Here is a 19,119-nt window from a genome sequence, read left to right as displayed (position 1 = left end):
AGCACGCAGTGTTACTCAGTCGCGGCGGCGGAGAAGATGAGTTAACTGGGCGACAGACTCCCCTCCCTCCCCGCTGCCTCCCTGCCAAGACACCGGCCACGTTCACGCACCGCCCCCCCCTCAGGCGCCGCCGGGGGAAGGGCGCCGCGGGCACTCCCGCCCACACCTGGAGCCCCGCCCGCTCCCTCAGCCTCGCGCCACCTTCCCCCCCCCACCTGCCAGCGCCCTCCGAACGTAACTGCACTGCACCGCCCCACCCCGCCCCGCCCCGCCCCGCCCGCCACTCGAGGCGGCAGCTCGCCTTCTCATTGGAGCGCTGGCCCGCCCGTCAGCCGCCGCTCGTGAAGGAGCGTTGGAGGGCGGTGCCGCGCCGCGTCGGGCTGTCAGCGGGAGCGGGGAGAGGAAGCGGCCGCGAAGAGGCGGGTGGCTGCGATGTGAGCGCTCTCCCCTCACCATTTCCCTCCCTGGGCTTTTTCACCCAGCCGCCCCCTCCCCTCATTTTTTTTCTATTGAATTATACCTGTCTGTAAGCACACACCTACACCGGGTGTTTTTTTCCGGGTTCTTTTTCTGCAGAGGCCAAGTATTTGATCCGGCGGAGCGTGCACCTTGGGCAGCAGGGCAGCGCCCCGCGGCCAGGGGTTCCCTCGGCGACCTCGCTCCGTCTCGCCCGCCGGTGCCGCCCCCGCAGCGCCATGGATCACCAACCGAAGTTTTTCGAGAACCTCTCGGGCACCGGGAAGGCCATCGGGGTGCTGACCAGCGGCGGCGATGCCCAAGGTAGCTGCTCACGCCGTTCACTCCGGGAGCCACGGGAGGAGGAGGGGAAGGAGAGGCAGAAGATGGGGGGGAACTGCGGCCGCGGTGGGGAATGGGGGCAGCGGAAAGGGAGGGTGAGGGTGGGGAGCCCCTCGGGGGATGGTATGAGGGAGGCAGGAGCGCGACGGGCCTCCCAGGCAGGCAGGGCGCCCATGCGGGAGGCTGGGAAGGAGCCGGTGGGTGTAGCAGCGCCTGCGAGAAGGGCGTAGGAAGCATGTGGGGCGGCTGCGGGAAGCCGCGCCGGTAGGGACACGTGGAGGCAGTGGGGAGAGAGAGAGGGTCTGGGAGTGGGGCAGACGAGGTTGCCGTGGTTCTCGGCTTCCTCTTTCCGTGCTGGCCTTAGAGCTGTCTCTCTTACTACGATCATTTTAAAAATAAATAATTTTTGCGCGGCCTGGGCGCCTGAGCTGCAAGCATACCCCATCCTTCCTCCTTCCTCCCTTTCTCATCACATTTCCGCTGAGCCTGCCTTGGCAGGGACGAGGGTAGAAACGCTCTAATAACTTCTACCACCAAAATGTCTGCACCCCTCGGGAGATGGCGGGGAGGGGGGGTGAGGAAGGAGCGCGGATGGCCGATGTGAGCCGAGGAGGAGGTCGTGCCGCCTTGCACGGCGGGTGGGAGGCTGGCTGCGCTGCTGGGGCTCTGCCAGCCCTCGCCTCATCTGCTTTTCGCTTCATTTTGGCACCAGAAACACTTCTGTGTTCCTACCCATGATTTAGAAAGCTCACATGGTAGCTTACTCTCTAGCCCCGTAGGAGTCTGTTGGAAACGTGTTTCACCTCTTTAAATCTCTCAAGTGTAGAGGGAGTCCTAGCTACTACAGGACAGGGCGAACAAAAGACCTATAGACGTTAAGAGGGAAGGGAAAGAAGAGAGACTTGATCGCAATATACTTAGTCATGAAGTCATGTTTTCCTACACTTTCGTTTCCCCTTTTCTACCAGAAAATCTCTTATATATTAATAGTTGGAAGTTTCAGTTAATTAAGATTTCAAATGTGTAATGCTCCGTGCTGTTTGGGAGGACTCTTGCTGTACTTTTGCCAGGAGAGTTGTTAAGTGATGACTGCTTCTAGCTCCTTCCCTTCAATTACTATTATTTTTCTGCCGGGAGCGTCCCGAAAGTACTTTCACTTAAAGAAGAAACGGCACTCTTATTCGCGTTTGTAAAGAGAACAGAGAGGGGTAAAAAGCGCCTCTCTCCTTTCTGTGAGGGCTCGGTGGTTTAACGACCAGTTTCCCCAGCTTTTTGCGTGGGGCCGTGCGGGGACCAGCCCGCATCCGCGGCCGGGGCGTCCTGTCCGGTGTCCCCGGGGCCGGCGGCCGCAGGCAGCAGGCTCTCCTTCCCGCGCCTTCCCGGCGTGTCCGGGGAGCGGTAGCGTGCGTGGACCAGTGCCTCCGCGCTGCCTCCCCGCCGCTGGTGTGTACGTGATCCGCTGCCAGTCGCTGCAGATGCCGCCTCTTTGCGTCATCTGGGCTGGGAGAAGCATCCTCCCTCCCTCCCTCCTTCTGCCCGCAGGAATAACGGGAAGCCCCCGTGTTTTCGTGGGATTATCTGAAACTCTTTCTAATCAGGAGTGGAAGGGATTTGGTACCAATCGGAGAGGAAAATGCTGCGGTTCCGGAGAAGCAGTAAATTGATGCCTTAAATGGCTTCTCATTTGCCCCTCGGTGGGATTACACTTGCTCAAGTTTTATCCACAGTTTGCTCTCAGTCATCGATTCCACCGCTAAATGATTCTAGGAGGGACTGTGAATCGAGGCATCTCTGTTTTAATGGTCTAGTTGCCAAATCGCCATTTTAATTTTAAAGTGTGACAGGGCATTGCCTCAAGCAGCAGCAGCGTGTTCAGCAAGAGGCTGAGCCCTGCTGCTTGCTTCCGTGTGGCTGGAGATTATATAATGCAGCAGCAGATGTATCTGTTTTTATAAAGTATTAAACTGCACTTGCCACTACGTGAATTAAAGCATTTAAAGGACTCGCAGAATCCGTGGGTAACATCTAGACTTTATTATCTGGCAGATTGCAACTGCAGCATATTTACGTGCAGGGATTAAAAAGTAACAGCTTGTGAAAGTTGCTGTCTGAGGAGTGAGGTTGTCACAAAGACCAAACAAAGTAAACTGGATGCCTTCCAAGTCGTTTTGTAGGCAGTGTTGCTGACCCAACTTAGAAGAACATTTTAGAACTTGATTGTTTCAACTCAATCACACAACCCAGCTGAGGTTCATAACCCTTACTATCTTGGTAACACTTGGTAATATTGTATCATGTGTACAATATGCAACCTGGAGTCTTTCTGCATGCTAGTTTAAGAGTTAAACAAGGGACAGAATGAGTCATGCCCTGTCAAGGTCATTTGCCCTCTCTAAGGCAAATGTGCCAGAGGAGTGAAGTTGTGAAGTATAAGCAGCAGGAGCAGAAGCTGCTATTACTGCAGAGCTGTTTGAAAATATAAGTTCAAGCGAACTGTAGGTGAGGCAAAACTACTAACTCTGAAGTAGGCAAAAAAGTACTAATCTAAAAAAAAAAAAAAAAAGAGTTCCAGTTTCCTGTTTTGTGTGGGTTGTTTTTTTTTTTTTTAGGTTTGTTAGACACTAGAAATCTTCAGAATGTCTGTAATGCAAACTAAACTCACAGGAAATTGAGTGGAAAGAACACACATTAGTGTTACAGTAAGCACATAATCTTCATATCAATAGGTGCCTTGATTTAGATTGGGCTGTAAATCTTAGCCTAGAACAAACTATACTTGAAATTAATTTAAAATAGAAGTTACTGCCTTTGCTGTAATTGTACTTTTAAATAATTTAGAAGTAGCATTATGCACATTACACAAGCCTTTCTATTTATAGGACTTGTTAAATTTTAAATTACTTCCCCACATTTGGGGTATTTCCTTGCAAGGTTTTTTTGTTTGTCCCTTTACTACCTGTGGAATATTAAAGACTATAGGATGTGTGTCTGTCATACTGGAACTGTTATGGTTTAGTCACCATATTTTCAACACAGGTATATTTGTTTCTTTGGCAGAGTTAAAGAATTTATCAGTGATTTATTTCACAGGAAAAAGATTTGTGTTTTGTACACTTAATATATGTAAGTACTGAACTTGCCAGCTCATCACTTTAGCTAGCCAGCTGTTAAATTGTGAACTAAACCAAGTATTTTCCATCATAATCACAAGTACCTTGAGAGGCAAAAGAAGTTGTGACAACTGATTCTCAAAATTTAAGTGTAGTTCAATTTCTGGTCTATTTCGAAATTGTAGTGGTTGCAGCTCAGAAAGGTGGACTAATAAATAGGTTTTAAGTCATGCTTCTGTATTCACTTTGTGGGACTCTCTGGCCGTGGTCTGCTTCAGGTCATGAAGTGCACTGGTTGTATTTTACGCTGGTTTCCAGTAGCTGCCAAACTAATTCTGGCTGCCGTAGGTCACTTATGTTCGTATGGCCTCCAATCAGACTGCTTATTCTAGGACTGTGATAGGCAGGGCTCAGCAGCAAGAACAATGTCATCTGCAAGCTTCTGGCAGAAGGCGATTGTGTACTGTTGGGGAACGATGTGTTTGTGGGTACTTTGAGCTGTTGCCCAATTTACTGGCTCAGAATTATTGTCTTTGAATGCGACCGTGTTATTTCTGAGATAAACTCAAAGATATAGTGTTGTGGAAGACAGCATAAGTAAGGGACTTATGGATTACATGGTAATGGTCCAAAATATCATAGATAATGACTGCTGAAGTAAAGATCTGCATATCTCTACGTTTGAAGCATTACAGGCTTCCCAAAATTCCAAAGCATATTTAATATAGTGATGCAGATGTACTGCTCGTCTCCTGCTAACTTACATTGGAAGAAGAAATTTTGCCACTGAACAAATAAAAAAAAAACCCTCCACCCCTTCAGCAAATATTGAGCTTAGAAACAGCTAAAAAGAACCCTATACCCTCTTGGATTCCAGAGTTTTGGAATATCACAGACCATGACTGTGGAAGCACAGATCTACATATTTCTACTCTTGAAGCATTACAGGTTTCCAAGGAACATCACAAGACATATTTAAGGTAGTGCAGATGTACTGGTCTTGTCCTGGTAGCGTATGATGGAAAAAGAAATTTTGCCACTGAACAAATAAAATAAATTTTAAAAAAAAATCACCAAAAAAAAACCCCATGAAAAAAAAAACCCAGACAAGAACAGCCCACAGTCCTTTTATGTCATCCAAATTACAGAGTTTATTTGTTAACGCTTATGTAATTTGAAGATAGTCACAAGGAATTTTTGAACTCTAGCCCCCCCAAAAGGCACCTTTTCCAGCAAATAATAGTGTGTGTGTATAGACATGCATATAAAATACATATATATATGTCTATATATAATAATATAAATACAACTTATATGTAAAATTAAGGAGTGTAGTTATTGATGGATCAGTGTAATGATTTCAATGCATTTAATATTTTGAAGGAACTGCTCCTGTAACTAGTGGATTCTAAGATTGAAACTAGTCTCTTAAGATGTTTGTTTTAAATTTTGAAGAAGGAGATATGTATGTAGTCTAGATGTTATGCTACTGTATATATTTGTGCAGTAGAATGTTCTGATCTAATACAGTGTTACTATTTAGAAAAATAGTACAGTATTTTCTTCAGGTATCTAGGATCATTATTGTTATTATATGCAGTAAAATTTGTTATGTAATTAAAAGTAAATGGAACAAACCCCAGTTCTCTTAATGATTTGTTCAGTTCTTTTGACTGCTTCTTCTCATCTCTTGATGATTATAGGCTCTTACATCATTACTGCTAGATCCATTTATATACTTGAATAAAGTCTTTCTGTTTGGTAATATTTAGACATTTTTCCTTAGTTTCTGTGTTTTGCTATATAGTCTTTTAAGTCTGGATCTTTTTTCAGGGTAGCACTTAAACATATACACTAAGTCATTAAGCATGCATTAAAGCCAAAGTTTATCTTTAAAATTGGTGGTACTTAAGTATTTCTTGATGCTTGTACAAGATGCATAATTTTGGGTTTTCTTTTATATGGTTAGAATTACAGTTATTTATTTAAAGACCTGTCTAGCTGACTAAAGTGAGGAAAACTTGGCTTAAACACAAAATAGTTTTTTGATTTTACTCAAACTCTTCTGTTGTAGTGGTGCATATGTATATGGAACAGGATGTGGGCATGGGAGAGGAATACCCTTTTGGGGGAAGGGAGTGCTGTTAAAATAATTTCAAGATTTCTGCAGTACTGTTTGTAACCCTGCTATGAAAATTATTGCTTTCAAAGACAATTGAATAGACAATATCAAGAAGGACAGTAAATTATCAACTCTTAAATTGTTTTCAGACATTATGTAAAGCCATGTAAGTAGTTGCAGATTGCTTAATCTTTGCTGAGTCTAAAAGAGCAAAATAAATGCAAAAGCAAGTGGCAGTTCAGAAAGATTTTAAATAATTCTTGTGTTACAAAAAAAAATACTGGTTTTACTCGTGGTTTTCTTTTGAAGCTGCCATTCTAATCCTATGTGTTTATCAGGCTATATTTATTATTCAGGACTAAATACATGGTTAACCTGGTAAATCTCTTTTTCAGTAATAAACATATAATTACATTTCATAGTTATTATGGTAATTCACAAATACTATTGTAAGACTCCACAAATAATCAAATACACCAAAATTTTGTTAGAGAAGTCCTACAGAGACTTCATGAAATTCTCTATTTATGTACTTGAATCACTGCAAGCAGTGTATTCAGATTTAGATAGCCAACATGTAGAAGTCTAAAGCTTCAATGTTTTAACTGTATTTTGGAGATATCAAATTATAACATCCTTCAGTCGTTAGCCTTTCTGAAATGTAAGCCACTTCAGGAGCTTGCCAATAAACACCCAAGACCTTTTTCTGTATAAAGAGAAAATATACATCACCAAATAATCATAAAAGGTATGTTGCATAATCTTATAAAGTTACAGTGGTGGTATTGAAAAGATGCTTTCAGTCTGTAATCTGTGAGTTTTTTATGGGCTTTTGCCCTTTCTTGCAGCAGATAAATTATGTATTTTACCAAATTTTCATGTAAGACACATGAAAACTGGAAAGCATTCACTAAGAAAGTATGTGGCTGTATTATGAATATATTCACAAGGAAAGAATTGATGGATTTGTCATTTTGAGAAATAAATGCTTATATTTTACTCTGATGACAAATACCTTAGGGGTGGGTGTCAAGAGGAGGGGGCCAGACTCTTCTCAGTGGTGCCCAGTGACAGGACAAGGGGCAATGGCCACGAGCTGAAACATGGGAAGTTCCATCTGAATATGAGGAGGAACTTCTTTACTTTGAGGGTGGCAGAGCACTGGAACAGGCAGCCCAGGGAGGCTGTGGAGTCTCCTTCTCTGGAGATATTCAAAACCCGCCTGGACGCAACCCTGTGCAGCCTGCTCTAGGTGAACCTGCTTTGGCAGGGGGTTGGACTAGATGATCTCCAGAGGTCCCTTACAACCCTTAACCATTCTGTGATTCTGTGATTTAGAAGTATGAACGTTAAGCCAAGTCAACATTTGTAGTCTAATTTATACGTAACGAAGGTATGGCAGATCTGGAGAATTTGTAAGGAGAACAGAGTTACTACCCTTCTTTAAAATACACTGATTGAGAGGTGTGTGCTAAAGATAAAAAGCTAGGATATTTGACCAATAAAGCAGAAATGCAAGCAAGAAATAGATAAAAGACAAGTATGTATCTTTGGTAGACAAGTGAATGTTTATATTTAATGTCTTCTTATTTTATTAAATATTTATTTTGCTGACAAAAGTATTCTGATTTAGCCTGTTTGGATCACAGATGCTTTTTCTTTATTCTAATTAGTTACTTGGAATACAGAGACTACTGCTGAATGAAACACCAGAGTCTTTATAACTGAACATATATTAGACACCTGAAACAGTTGTAGTGTTTCTCCTCAGGTGCCAAATGGGGGAGGTGACAAAGCTGAACCTCAAAAACAGAAGGTTCTTAAAAGGGCAGTTCTGAGTAATCCTCACCCGGTGAAGATGGGCTTTTGTCTTCAGAAAATGAACCTTTTGGCTGCTCTTCTAGAATTCTGCAGCCAAATGGATAATATAAAAAGTTGTTCTTACCGCTAAAAAAAAAGCCCCAACCCTCCACAAACCCAAACAAACAATGACAATGCTCCCCCCCCCCCCCCCCCCCCCCCCCAAAAAAAAAAAGAAACCCTAAACTACCAAAAAACCTCCCTATCAACCAACAAAAAAAAAAACAAACTCCCACACAACATGTTGTGCGTTAATAGAAGCAAGCTGTGGGCTTTGATGAAAGGAGCAGCTTGGGCTTACGTCTTCCCTGTTTGAGGAAAATGGCAGTGCTGTTGAAAAACTGTCAGTTTTATAGAGTTAAAGGTCTTTGTCTCCACTTTCTAGGGGCCACTGTGAGTGAGGAGGGTGGGTGGGGATGTTCTTTTTGTTAGGAAAATTGTTTCATTGAGGAGATAACTTTGCTCTGTGTAGTAGATCTGCTTTGATCTGAGACTTGGCATGCTAGCTTTCCTTTCAGTACAGCCTATCAGATGAGATTCTCTGCTTTTCTTTGGCATCATCCAGTTCATTGTCCAAAGCTGTGCTCTTAGCTGTCTTGGCATTTGAGAACTTTTTCCACCTCTGCCACAAGGCTGACTGGCTGAGAGAATTCTTGCTGTTATTTGCTAGTACAGAATTGATGTGAAAACACTGTTACTTGTGATTTTAATCTTAAAGCTAGGTGACATTTATATGAATGACAAAGCAACTTTTGATTTTGGAAAACTTCATTTTTTGTTTCACACTGCGCAGCTTCAGGGACTTTCTGGTATGTTCCTAAGTAATAAATCTTTGAGAAAACCTCAGTCTCATTCTTTATTCAGACAGGTAAGCTTTTACAGCTCAGTATTTTTTCCAGTAATGGTGGATATTGTAAGAATAGATCTTTATGGCTTACTGTCTTGTGGTTTTATATATTCTAGTTACCAACTTTTTCCATCTCCAGACAGGTCAACACTTAACACCTATGTCGAACAGCAAAGCTGACCTACTACTTTGCTATTTTGGTGTTAAGTGCAGCAGATTTGGAGAATCGGTGCCCAATAGTTTGGTTTGTCATGTTTTTGGCATCCCTTTTCAACAGATGTGCTGAGGCTATTTCTTTCAGTGTAGCCTAACTAACTTCCTTCTGTCCTCATGCTTTGCATAATCTCTTGTATCTGTTTAAGTGGTATGGAAGCAATTAGTTTATTACTATTGGGAACTTACCGAATAATGAGTGAGGTAACACATTATCTGAAGGGATGGGTTATAACCAAAATTCATTTGACCCATATAAGGGGACCAGTGGAACTTTCACTGTTGCTCAGGAGGTTCAGTGTTTGACCATTGGATTTAAATGGAAGGTTTTACATTAGTATAATTTGTCAGATATCTCTGAGCAGAGAATTCTAATGTGAGCTCGCAATTCAGGGGAGCAAAGTGGCATTTAGGCACTTTTCTGTCAAATGAGTCCATGCAGCATTTCTTGTGTTAATTTACTGCAACTACTACCTTTTTAAGCGGGCACCTGTCCATGTCAGGAGCTTTGGCTGTGCTCCCCACAAAATACTGTGTATACACCTGTATTACTTTGGAAAGCTCAGGAAAAAGAACTGTTACAATATAATTTCTCATTTGAAGAAGCTAAATTTTAACTGGCTGAATGTTTTACATTTCAGATAGAAAATGAATCGTTATTGTGAAATGAATTTACTTTCTGTTTCTGGTTTAGTGGCTGTTACTTCTACAATGCTGTTTTACAATCTGCAGCAATTTAATCTGATTAACACACATAGTGGCATCCACATAATTATTGTAACAAAGCAAATAGTTCTGCACCCTTCATGTTCATGGGCTGATTGCAGTGCCATTAAGCAAATTTCTGTTTTAATAGATGCTGATCATTGTCTTTCTTTAGGAGTGAATTAATGTTTCTTTTTTTTTAAAGACACTGAAAATTTATAGTATACAAAAAATATTGGATAACCTATAACAACATGCTTTTGCTTTTTCTTCCCAGGTATGAATGCTGCTGTGCGCGCAGTAGTACGCATGGGAATCTATGTAAAAGCCAAAGTGTATTTTGTTTATGAGGTTAGTTTTTGTTTTTTTTTGTTCTGTATTTGTGTTCTGACTATACTTGAGTTTTTGTGGAAACCTCATGGAGAGTGAATAGTATAAATTAAAAACTGTTGTAGATGTCATTCCCATTCATCATATCAATGTCACTTCATATATTTATTTTTGTGGAAAGTACTTTTTACAAGGTATGTGCTAAACCTATTTAATTTAAAAGTAATATTTTAAATATATGGAATTCTTCATATGCCCCCAGAAGCTTGAAAATACTGAGAAAACCAGAGATGGTTGTCACTCAGCAGTGAGCTATTTGTGTACTTGTTAGGTGTTCGGCCCCAAATATTCTACTTTATAAATACCTTCCTAAACCTAGCTAAACTACTAATTCTTAACCCTTTAACTTTCCCCCAGTCCATTTTCCTAGGTTGTGATAAGGATGTGCCATCGCTTTCATTTCACAGATTACACAACTTGTTTTTGATCAGAAGTACTGTCAGGCTGGTGTTGTCTTTTCTGGCTTATAGGTAGCAAATTGTAACTGAAAAAAACTCCAACCAACAAACAAAAAAGGCCCCACCAAGAAACCTGCACCATCAATAGTGTGTCCAGACATCAGAATTTTGTGCTTGAAGCTTATGACTGCATGTGCATGATGATTGTTAACTTCTGTAACAATTATTTGATATGAAAAAATGGTGAGACAAGTTTAATGTAAATGCCAAAATAATACTATATGTGTATGTCTTATTGGAAGACAACGTTATAGTTAGACTTTGGCCTGAAGGACACTTTCAGTTTTCATAAAATTTGCATATTAAACAATGCAGCAAATATATTTAGCAAGAAGTCATTCTGTTCACACTGCAATTCCTGTACAACTCCTTAAGTTTGAGGTGATTACAAATCATAATAAACATTTGATATGGGGCAAAACTTGTTAGGCAACATTCCTAGCAAAACGTAATTTTAATATAAAAATAGGGAGTACCAGAATTCATAGAAATGCTAGGAAGGTACTTTGGTTTTAGCTTTGCGCATGCAACATTCACAATTTAGCTTTAAAAGGTAGCTATTTATCCATTTTCTTTCTGTGTCTGCTTATTCCTATAGTTCATTGACTAAAGAGATGTGAAGTGTATTGAAATGCAAATAAGCAGAGCACTGTGCTCCAAAATTCTTCTGTACTACAGTGCTACAGCAAGGAGCTCTGAATACTTAGTGTGTGCTAATTACATGGCCAATCTCTAGAATTCCTTCAGTGTTCAGCTGTTTTGCAGGCTTGCTGAAATAGGTCAGATACTTTTGTGGAAATAAGAAGGTATTTTGGCTGTCTTTAAAGGCCAGAACTTAGATTTTTTTTTTTTTTAAATTATGTTTGATTTAAGAATTACCATCTTTGAAGTTTATCTTACAGTATGTTTACTTTTTTCAACTCTTAAAAACTGTTCCGTATCAGAGTGTATTCAATGATAAAATTGAAGAGAAATTTGGATATTTGTTTTTCTGAACTTAGCAAAATTGCACTATTTAAGTTATCATGTTCCTCTGTTAATTGCTAGAGTTTGTCAATGTGAAGTCACAGATATTTCTGAATGAAAATCAATTGTGAAAATCAAGTCAATGTTGGAGTTTTGAGTTTCCATTGTATGTTGTCATTCTATCTTCATTGTAACAGTGTAGTCTGGGAGAAAAATGGACATTTCACTATGAGTATGGGTAATAGCTCTGAAAGAGTTCTTTGCTTTATATTAGTCCATTCAGTTCTATGTTTCAGAAAGTACTGAATGCTAGGCTTTTTTCCTCTCTGACTCTGTATTGATTAAAATATGAAGTCAGTTTTCTTTCACAGTGCATATAGGTACTTCAGAGAAACTGTTGCAAGCTTTGAAATGAAATAACTATTTAATTTCAGCACTTTGAAATAGGAAACAGATGCAGGTGACAAGTGTAGCAGAATGTAAAAATCTTAGGATGACACTTGTCACTAATGATCCCTATTATAAGCCTTTACATGATGTATACAGAGGAGATGTATTTTTGTATATACTTGAAGTTATTTCATTTAATACTTTTAATAAGGTCCTTCTAAATTACAGTTTATCAAATACAGACTTAAGTGTGTTAGTCAATGAGAATAGTGTATTTTTAGACTACATTTTGAGTAGGCATTTTAACTAGACACACATATATCAAGGTAAAGTGATACTTGTGTTGAAGCTGCCCTGAAAAAGTGAAGAAAAAGCCTGAAGTGGCAACATCTGAAAGGTGAAAGATGTTTTCTTGTTTGCAGCCAAAAATGGGGTTAAAGGTCTCAGCCTTTTCAAGCCTACTTTGCTGTAGTTGTTGTACACTCTTTTTCTCCTGTAACTTTCTCTGTCATAAGAACTTTTTGTGCACTGTAAAACCATCTGCCTTCTACAGTTGTGGCCAAAACTAGCTCCATATTGTAAGTAAAACAATTTTCGTTTTGTTTCCTAACTCCATTTTGCTTCATTTTGTGATGAGAGACTACCAAGATAAAGGAATAAAAATTGGCAATGAACTAGATAGCAGTAGTTTTCAAGCCTTTTTAAAGTTGGGTTTACCAAAGCACAAAGAAAGAAAGAGTTAGATATTGGAATTCAGGGGCTATTTGGACGTACTTTGACAACAAACTCATGTGAAAGTTAGAACTATAAAATAGTTTATATAAAAACTATAATTTATTATGTTTATCTATAGTTTAAATAAACCCTAATTTTATAGCTATAAAATTTTAAAAAACCCTTGTATCCTTAATTCATTGAAATTAGCACATTTGAAAATTTTGCTATTTATTCATGGAAACAGTGCTTACTCTATACAGTTGCCCTGGTTTCATATTTTATTCATGTTAACATCTTTTAGTATTTAATTTTAGTATGTAGACAGTCTCTAGTCACCCTCACTGACTAGCATCCTATTATTCCCCAATCTGAATTAAAATTTGAATACTCGTGGACTTATTTCACTCATGACGTAAAAATCTCAGAGATGGAAGTATCTGTAAAAGTACCAGACTGCTCTAGGAGGCTAGTTTAAATTTTTTCACTAATCAGAAGTGATTTAAGTTGTTGTTGTTTTTTTTTAAATTGAGAATGAGAAGAAAAAGTGATGCCTCTTATTTATGACATCATTTTAGAAACTGAAGTCTTAAATATAGTATAATACAAATAACCTGCCCTTTTTCAAGGATTGAAGCACGTAGTTCCCGTTGGAAATGTGATGGTACAGCAGTCATGGATTTCAGTGAGGAAAACTTCATATCTTTAATGTGGTGGTTTGTGCACTCATTGGTGCTTGTATTTTACGTTGTCGAGTAATAGCTAAAAAAGCTCAGTAAGTAAACTTAAATAACTATTAAAGCCCAAAATATCTCACATGTAACGTATCAGAAGATGTCTTGTTCTTTTTTGAAAGCTTTTGTTTATAGAGTTAAGACTAGAAGCAAGGTTTGCTGTTCTGCCACTCTCTCCAGGAGTTACAGTGTATATGTATGTACCCTGTGAACATATGACCCACAGAGATTTCCACTTGTTCATCTTTGAATATTCAGATTTTGGGTAAAGGAAGGAATAAGCATAAAATAGCGTTGATCTTCAAGTATAGTGCTTGCTGATTTTTTTATAGTTTGCTTTTTCACATTCTTGCCCCATAGTTTTAGTACACAAGCTGCTATTTTTAGAATCTAAATAAGAGTTTTTTTAAATGTAAATTGACAGATTCCCACCCTCTCTTTATTAAGGTCAGTATTCACATCTGCCAGTAATTTTCCGTAACCAGACAATTGTAACAGTGTTGAACTATTTGATAAAATATTTCAAGTTAAATTCCAACTTTAAAATGGATTGCCCAGTCCCCAAGTTTGCATCAGTGTTTAAATAACTAAAATGATAAATGGAACTAATGATCATTATTAATACTTAAATTATAATTGGTCATGTTTTTTTTCCTCTATAGCTTTTCTACAAAGCTGTTTTAATTCTATGGCTTTTCTATCTCTTAATGGTATGCAAGAACAGCGTGGAAATTCTAGCTACATTGTTCAGAGCTAGCTTACATACACTACTGGGCAACCAGAACTGAGTTAGGAAAAGCTAATGTAACAGCTAAAATGTATCAGGCCTGTTCCAAAAATTCCCGTCCCTTACCTTATAGTGGGAGAAATTGTTAATGCAGCCCCTGTTCTTGTCTACACAGAGAAAGTAGAACCGATGTGGACTCCGGGACGGAAGGCATGAGTTCTTTCTCCTTTAAAGATGCATGGTGCAGGAGTTGGTCATAGCTCATCCTTAGACTAGCTGTAATGTGTTTCAAATCTTACAGTCAGTTTCAAAAGTAGTTTATCCATTTGCTTTTCCTGTGTTTTAGATTTATGAATAAATTACGAATTTGGAATTTTCATCCATGACTCTCATGTATGTGTATAATTATGTATATATTTACTGTATATAATACTTTTTTGTATCCTCTTCCCTTATTTTTCCTCTCAAGTAAAAATGGCATGTGATTGATTGGAGCAAATATGTGAACTGTATATATTTTTGTCGGCTTGTAGTATGGCTTCCTGTATTAAGTGTTACAAACTGAGTTAGGATGCAACATCACACTCTTCTTTCAGGATTTGTTGCCTATGAATCTTTGTGTTATTGCAGTTGCCAATAGGAACACCGATAGGAAATGCTTTCAATCCATTACTAAGTGGTATAAGGAACATTGGATTCTTTGCTTTAAAAACAAAAAACAAGTAAACTTGTGATAAGTGAACACTACTAATTTATTAGCCTTCATCAAGCTCAATTGGATCCACTGGAATGTTTCTGTCTGAAGATCTTTGCACTTTATCTGAAAAAGAATTGTTTTTTCTGTAAGTTGATATGTAGATTAAGCATTATTTCTTTTCCAACTTGCTCTAATTTTGAAGGAATTATGCAAATAATGTCTTTATATTCTTATCCTATCATGCTAGTGAGGGACACCAAGTATGATCCAATATTCATATAATATGTATGGCTTTTGAAGCTAGTGTAGGCTTAGTACATTTCCAAGTACTGCTTACTGGGTGAAATCTACATATACTCTGGATCATGCCCAAGTAAGTGTCTCCAGTTTATAATGTCAGTTTTGCTGTCTTATAAATTCCCTTCTATTTCTAGTTCCACCTAATTTATTATTGAGAACCCTAAAAGTAAGTACGTACAGTCTTGCAAGAACTGCATACAGAAGAAGGAGGTTAACTACTTGTTCCTCAGCATGACTGTCCATACCTACACATAATCTAAAAATGGAGACATAAACATTGTCATGTTTATTTTTGTTTGGTGTTTTTTTGTTTGTTTTCTTTAACCTAGGGTGTTTTTTTTCCTTTTGGATTTAAATAAATCTCAAAAAGTTTAATTGTAACTCCAGTTTTATTCTGGTGTCTGTATCAATTAGGTTTTTCCAGGTTAAAACTTTGCTGTATTTTCTTTTTTTTTTTAAATTGGTGGTCACAGTATCGCCTAATGGAAAAGAATCTGTAATTGTCATTGTCTTTCTGCTAGTATTTATGCAGAGAGTTAATAAAGCCAGGCATAATAAAAGCCTTCAGCTGCCCACTGGATAGTTTCCCTTCTTTCAACTAAGTGTAGGTCTTTCTGTATTACAGCATGCATTGGTTTCTGAAGACCATTTGAGTTAAGGTATCAAGGATTTCTTAAATGCATCACAAAAAGTTGTATTTTTGTACTAAATTTTTTTCATCTATTTATTGTGTAACTGCGACCAAAAAATAATAAAGATTATGTGACCTGATTTCTTCTTCCTTGATGAAAAATTTTTGGTTATTGCTCTTTATTTTATTTTGCTTATACCTGCCTTGGGGGGAAAAGTGTACAAAGTCTTACAAAGGTAGATTTTTTCCTAAGATTATGACTTCAGGCTGAGGTTATGTTTTTAGGAAGCACATTTTATAATGCTTTTCAAAGTTCTTCCGTCTTTGTAGTTTTTAAAAAATAACTGAATATTTATTCCTAAGAAAGGAGAAATACGTTGCCATTCTAGTTTATAAGCTGTGTAATCTGTGTAAAGTATTACTTTATCTTGAACTTGTCTTTGGAACTGACCTTTCAGGAAGTGGGTATATTTGGCTTTTTTCCCCCTAATGTGATGAATGTTGTTTCATTTAAATTGAATATTTTTTTTATTCAGTGTTTTTAATTACTTAAAGTTGCATTAAAATATACAGGGTGAGTATTACTGCAGTGGAAATGTTACACAATTTTTCAAATCAGGCTACTGAAATACTTTTTCTCTTTCAGGGTTACCAGGGGATGGTTGATGGAGGTGGTAATATTGTAGAAGTTTCATGGGAAAGTGTTTCAAGTATCCTGCAAGTGGTAAGTGTTAGGGGCTGGGGATGGGACCCAAGCCCTCTCCCTTTAAACAGGGAACCAAATTTCTAGATCCAGGCAAACAACTGTAATTATGGATTTGAATTCTGTGATGGCTGGAATGACTGCTTTTAGCAGAGCCTGATTTCTACAGCATAAGTGTTTGACACTTCCTACAGATCTCTGTGTGGTCTTGTATTTGGTGCACAGAAATAATCTTGAAAACCTTTGTCCTAGATTTTCAACGTTATATGTCATTAGCCTCCTAAAGCCATACTGACAAGCCTATATTTAATAAAAAAGACATTATAGGGACAAAATATGAAACAACTGTGTTTTGTAAGGCAAGTGTTTTCTTACGAAACCCTGTTGGCTTCCTGTGTAAGTGGATTTAGAATTATAGTAATGGGTGTAATTACAGTACAGTTCTCTAGAGCTCAGATAATACCAGTGACTTTGTACATTTGTATTACAACATTCTGCAAGGTAGCCATTTGGATCTCCTTACACTTTTCCTCAGTATGGTAATGTTGTTACCTCTTCCAGAGCAGATGCTATGTTTGGCGAAGAGGCCTTACTGCTTGCCAGGCTTTCTGAAAACTACCTCCAGGTGAAGCGTGGGTTTCTTTGGAGCTTTCTGTAAAGCTAATATAATAAACAAAGCAGCAGAGAGAAAAAATGATTTTTTTTTTTAAAAAAAACCCAAACAAATACCCTGGAATACTCTGAGATATTTTGTCCACGTGTGTTTGTTTTTTTGGTTGTTTTTTTTAATCCCCTGTCTATCTTGTAGAATCTATAATCAAAGAATCAGAATATCTCAAGTTGGAAGAGACCCATAAGGATCGAGTCCAACTCCTTGCTCCTCACAGGGCTACCTAAAACTAAACCATATGACTAAGAGCATCATCCAGATGCATCTTATGATTAAGAGAAAATTGAGATGTCATGGCCAAGCCACACAAGAGCATAGGCAGGAGCAGGATCTAAGCAGCATGTATATAGCATGTATATAGCATACATACTATAAGAAAAACACCGTTCTGAGCCTGGTTGCTAGGAATTCAACAGACCAACAGTGAAGCTGAGGATGCATCTTAAAAATGTGTTTAGTTGTTAAAAGATTCTTCAGCCCAACCTGTATTTCTGTTTAATCAGAACAAGTTGTAGTACATTGTTTCAAATACAGTCTCTTTTCCACTTACAACTATGTTTTTTTTAAAGTATGAAAACAACCTAGTTTAGATATGTTTTTTAGTCCTGATTGTTATTTTTAGAACACCTCCATGTGTACACTTTTTTTTTATCTGTGGAGAAAGCTGAACTGCTTCTATTCCACTTCTTTTTTCTTCTACTAGCAGCTGTTGTGTATTACAATGCAGACAGTAAAATAGTGCCTAGGTCTGGCTTGAGAGCTAAAACACCTATTAATAGGGCAAATCATATCAGTACAGCCTCTACAGATTTGAAGCTCAAATTTAGATTGGCATGACTGATTTATTATAAGTTAAAGTGAAAGAAATGTTTGTCCAAAAGTGAGGTAATAATCTCCATATTTGTTTGAAGGAAAAAAAAGTTTTTGCAGCCTTAATTTTACTTTTTACTGTGACAATAAGACAATTTAGACTTTTCTTGAATGACTGAACAGCATAAACACAGACGGTGTGTATATAACTTTTCAGCAAGATACCCAGCAATTTTCAGTGACAAGGTGCTTCAGTCTTTTTTGAAAATAATGACTTCCAGTTTTGGAGGAAGCTCTTTAAATCATAGTAATAAATACGGGAGAAATTAATAAACCAGAAAATTTAACATTAGTCTGATCTATAAGGCACTAAATATGGAAGCAGTTCTTTCTGTAATTCTGTGGAATGAAAATAAAGGCTAATTTTGAGATTTAGGGATACATCTTATTGTTTACATATTTCATTATATTAAGGGAAAAAATGTCACACTTTGAAGCAAATTCATCTAAATTCTTAACTACTTAGTATTGTATCACTTTTACTATTGTCATCACATGTAGGTAACAATTAGATAATTAATTGGAGTTCTACTGAAATTAATCCCAAATCATTTAACATTTTCCTTCAAGAATAACTCTTTATCAGTCATTTTTGAGTGTTTTTCCCTTTTCCCTGGTGTGTGTATCTGCTCTTCAGAACATCATTTCCTGCAGGTTTGATAATTCTTTGTTTTTCATTACTTTTTACTCACTGTAAAATTAAAGATGGAGATTATGCTACAAAATAACCATTCATCATTAATCCACCTTTAAAAAAAAAGGACAGTAAAATACTGGATTATAAATTAAAGCTGTTATACTTCCATTTTCTAGGGTGGTACAGTTATTGGTAGTGCACGCTGCAAATCCTTTCGTACCCGGAAGGGACGCCTGCAGGCAGCCTACAACTTGGTTCAGAGAGGAATCACTAATCTTTGTGTGATTGGTGGAGATGGTAGCTTAACTGGTGCCAATCTGTTCCGTGAAGAATGGAGTGGGCTTCTAGAAGAACTGGCACAGAAAAGTAAGTTTCCATTTAGACCCTCTAGACTTCTAGCCCAATCTCCAGGGAAGTTATGTGCCCTAACTATACATACACAAACTATATCCAGAGGATATTTCATAAATTTAAAAATCAAATGCATATATTCTAGGAAATTACACGGTTCTTCATAAAGTAATAGTTTTTGATTCCTGTACATTCTCTCTTATATGCCATAAAGATTCAAAAAGGC

General features: G+C 38.3%; 1 protein-coding gene across 3 annotated transcripts in view; it reads left to right on the top strand.

Moving 5' to 3' along the window:
* Window positions 1–355: 355 nt before the first annotated feature.
* Window positions 356–19,119, top strand: part of PFKP (phosphofructokinase, platelet) — a 49,802-nt gene continuing 31,038 nt past the window's right edge. For all 3 annotated transcript variants that reach the window (XM_068405343.1, XM_068405342.1, XM_068405345.1), the window contains exons 1-5: window positions 356–434; window positions 577–780; window positions 9,933–10,006; window positions 16,309–16,386; window positions 18,719–18,908. In XM_068405343.1, coding sequence (XP_068261444.1) covers window positions 696–780; window positions 9,933–10,006; window positions 16,309–16,386; window positions 18,719–18,908 — 427 coding nt within the window. In that variant the 5' untranslated portion in view covers window positions 356–434; window positions 577–695. The remainder of the gene's footprint in view (window positions 435–576; window positions 781–9,932; window positions 10,007–16,308; window positions 16,387–18,718; window positions 18,909–19,119) is intronic.

This window comes from Nyctibius grandis, chromosome 7 (assembly GCF_013368605.1).
Source record: "Nyctibius grandis isolate bNycGra1 chromosome 7, bNycGra1.pri, whole genome shotgun sequence".
Lineage (NCBI taxonomy): Eukaryota > Metazoa > Chordata > Aves > Nyctibiiformes > Nyctibiidae > Nyctibius > Nyctibius grandis.
Note: the sequence above shows the minus strand (reverse complement) of the source record. Positions and strands in the feature narration are given on the sequence as shown.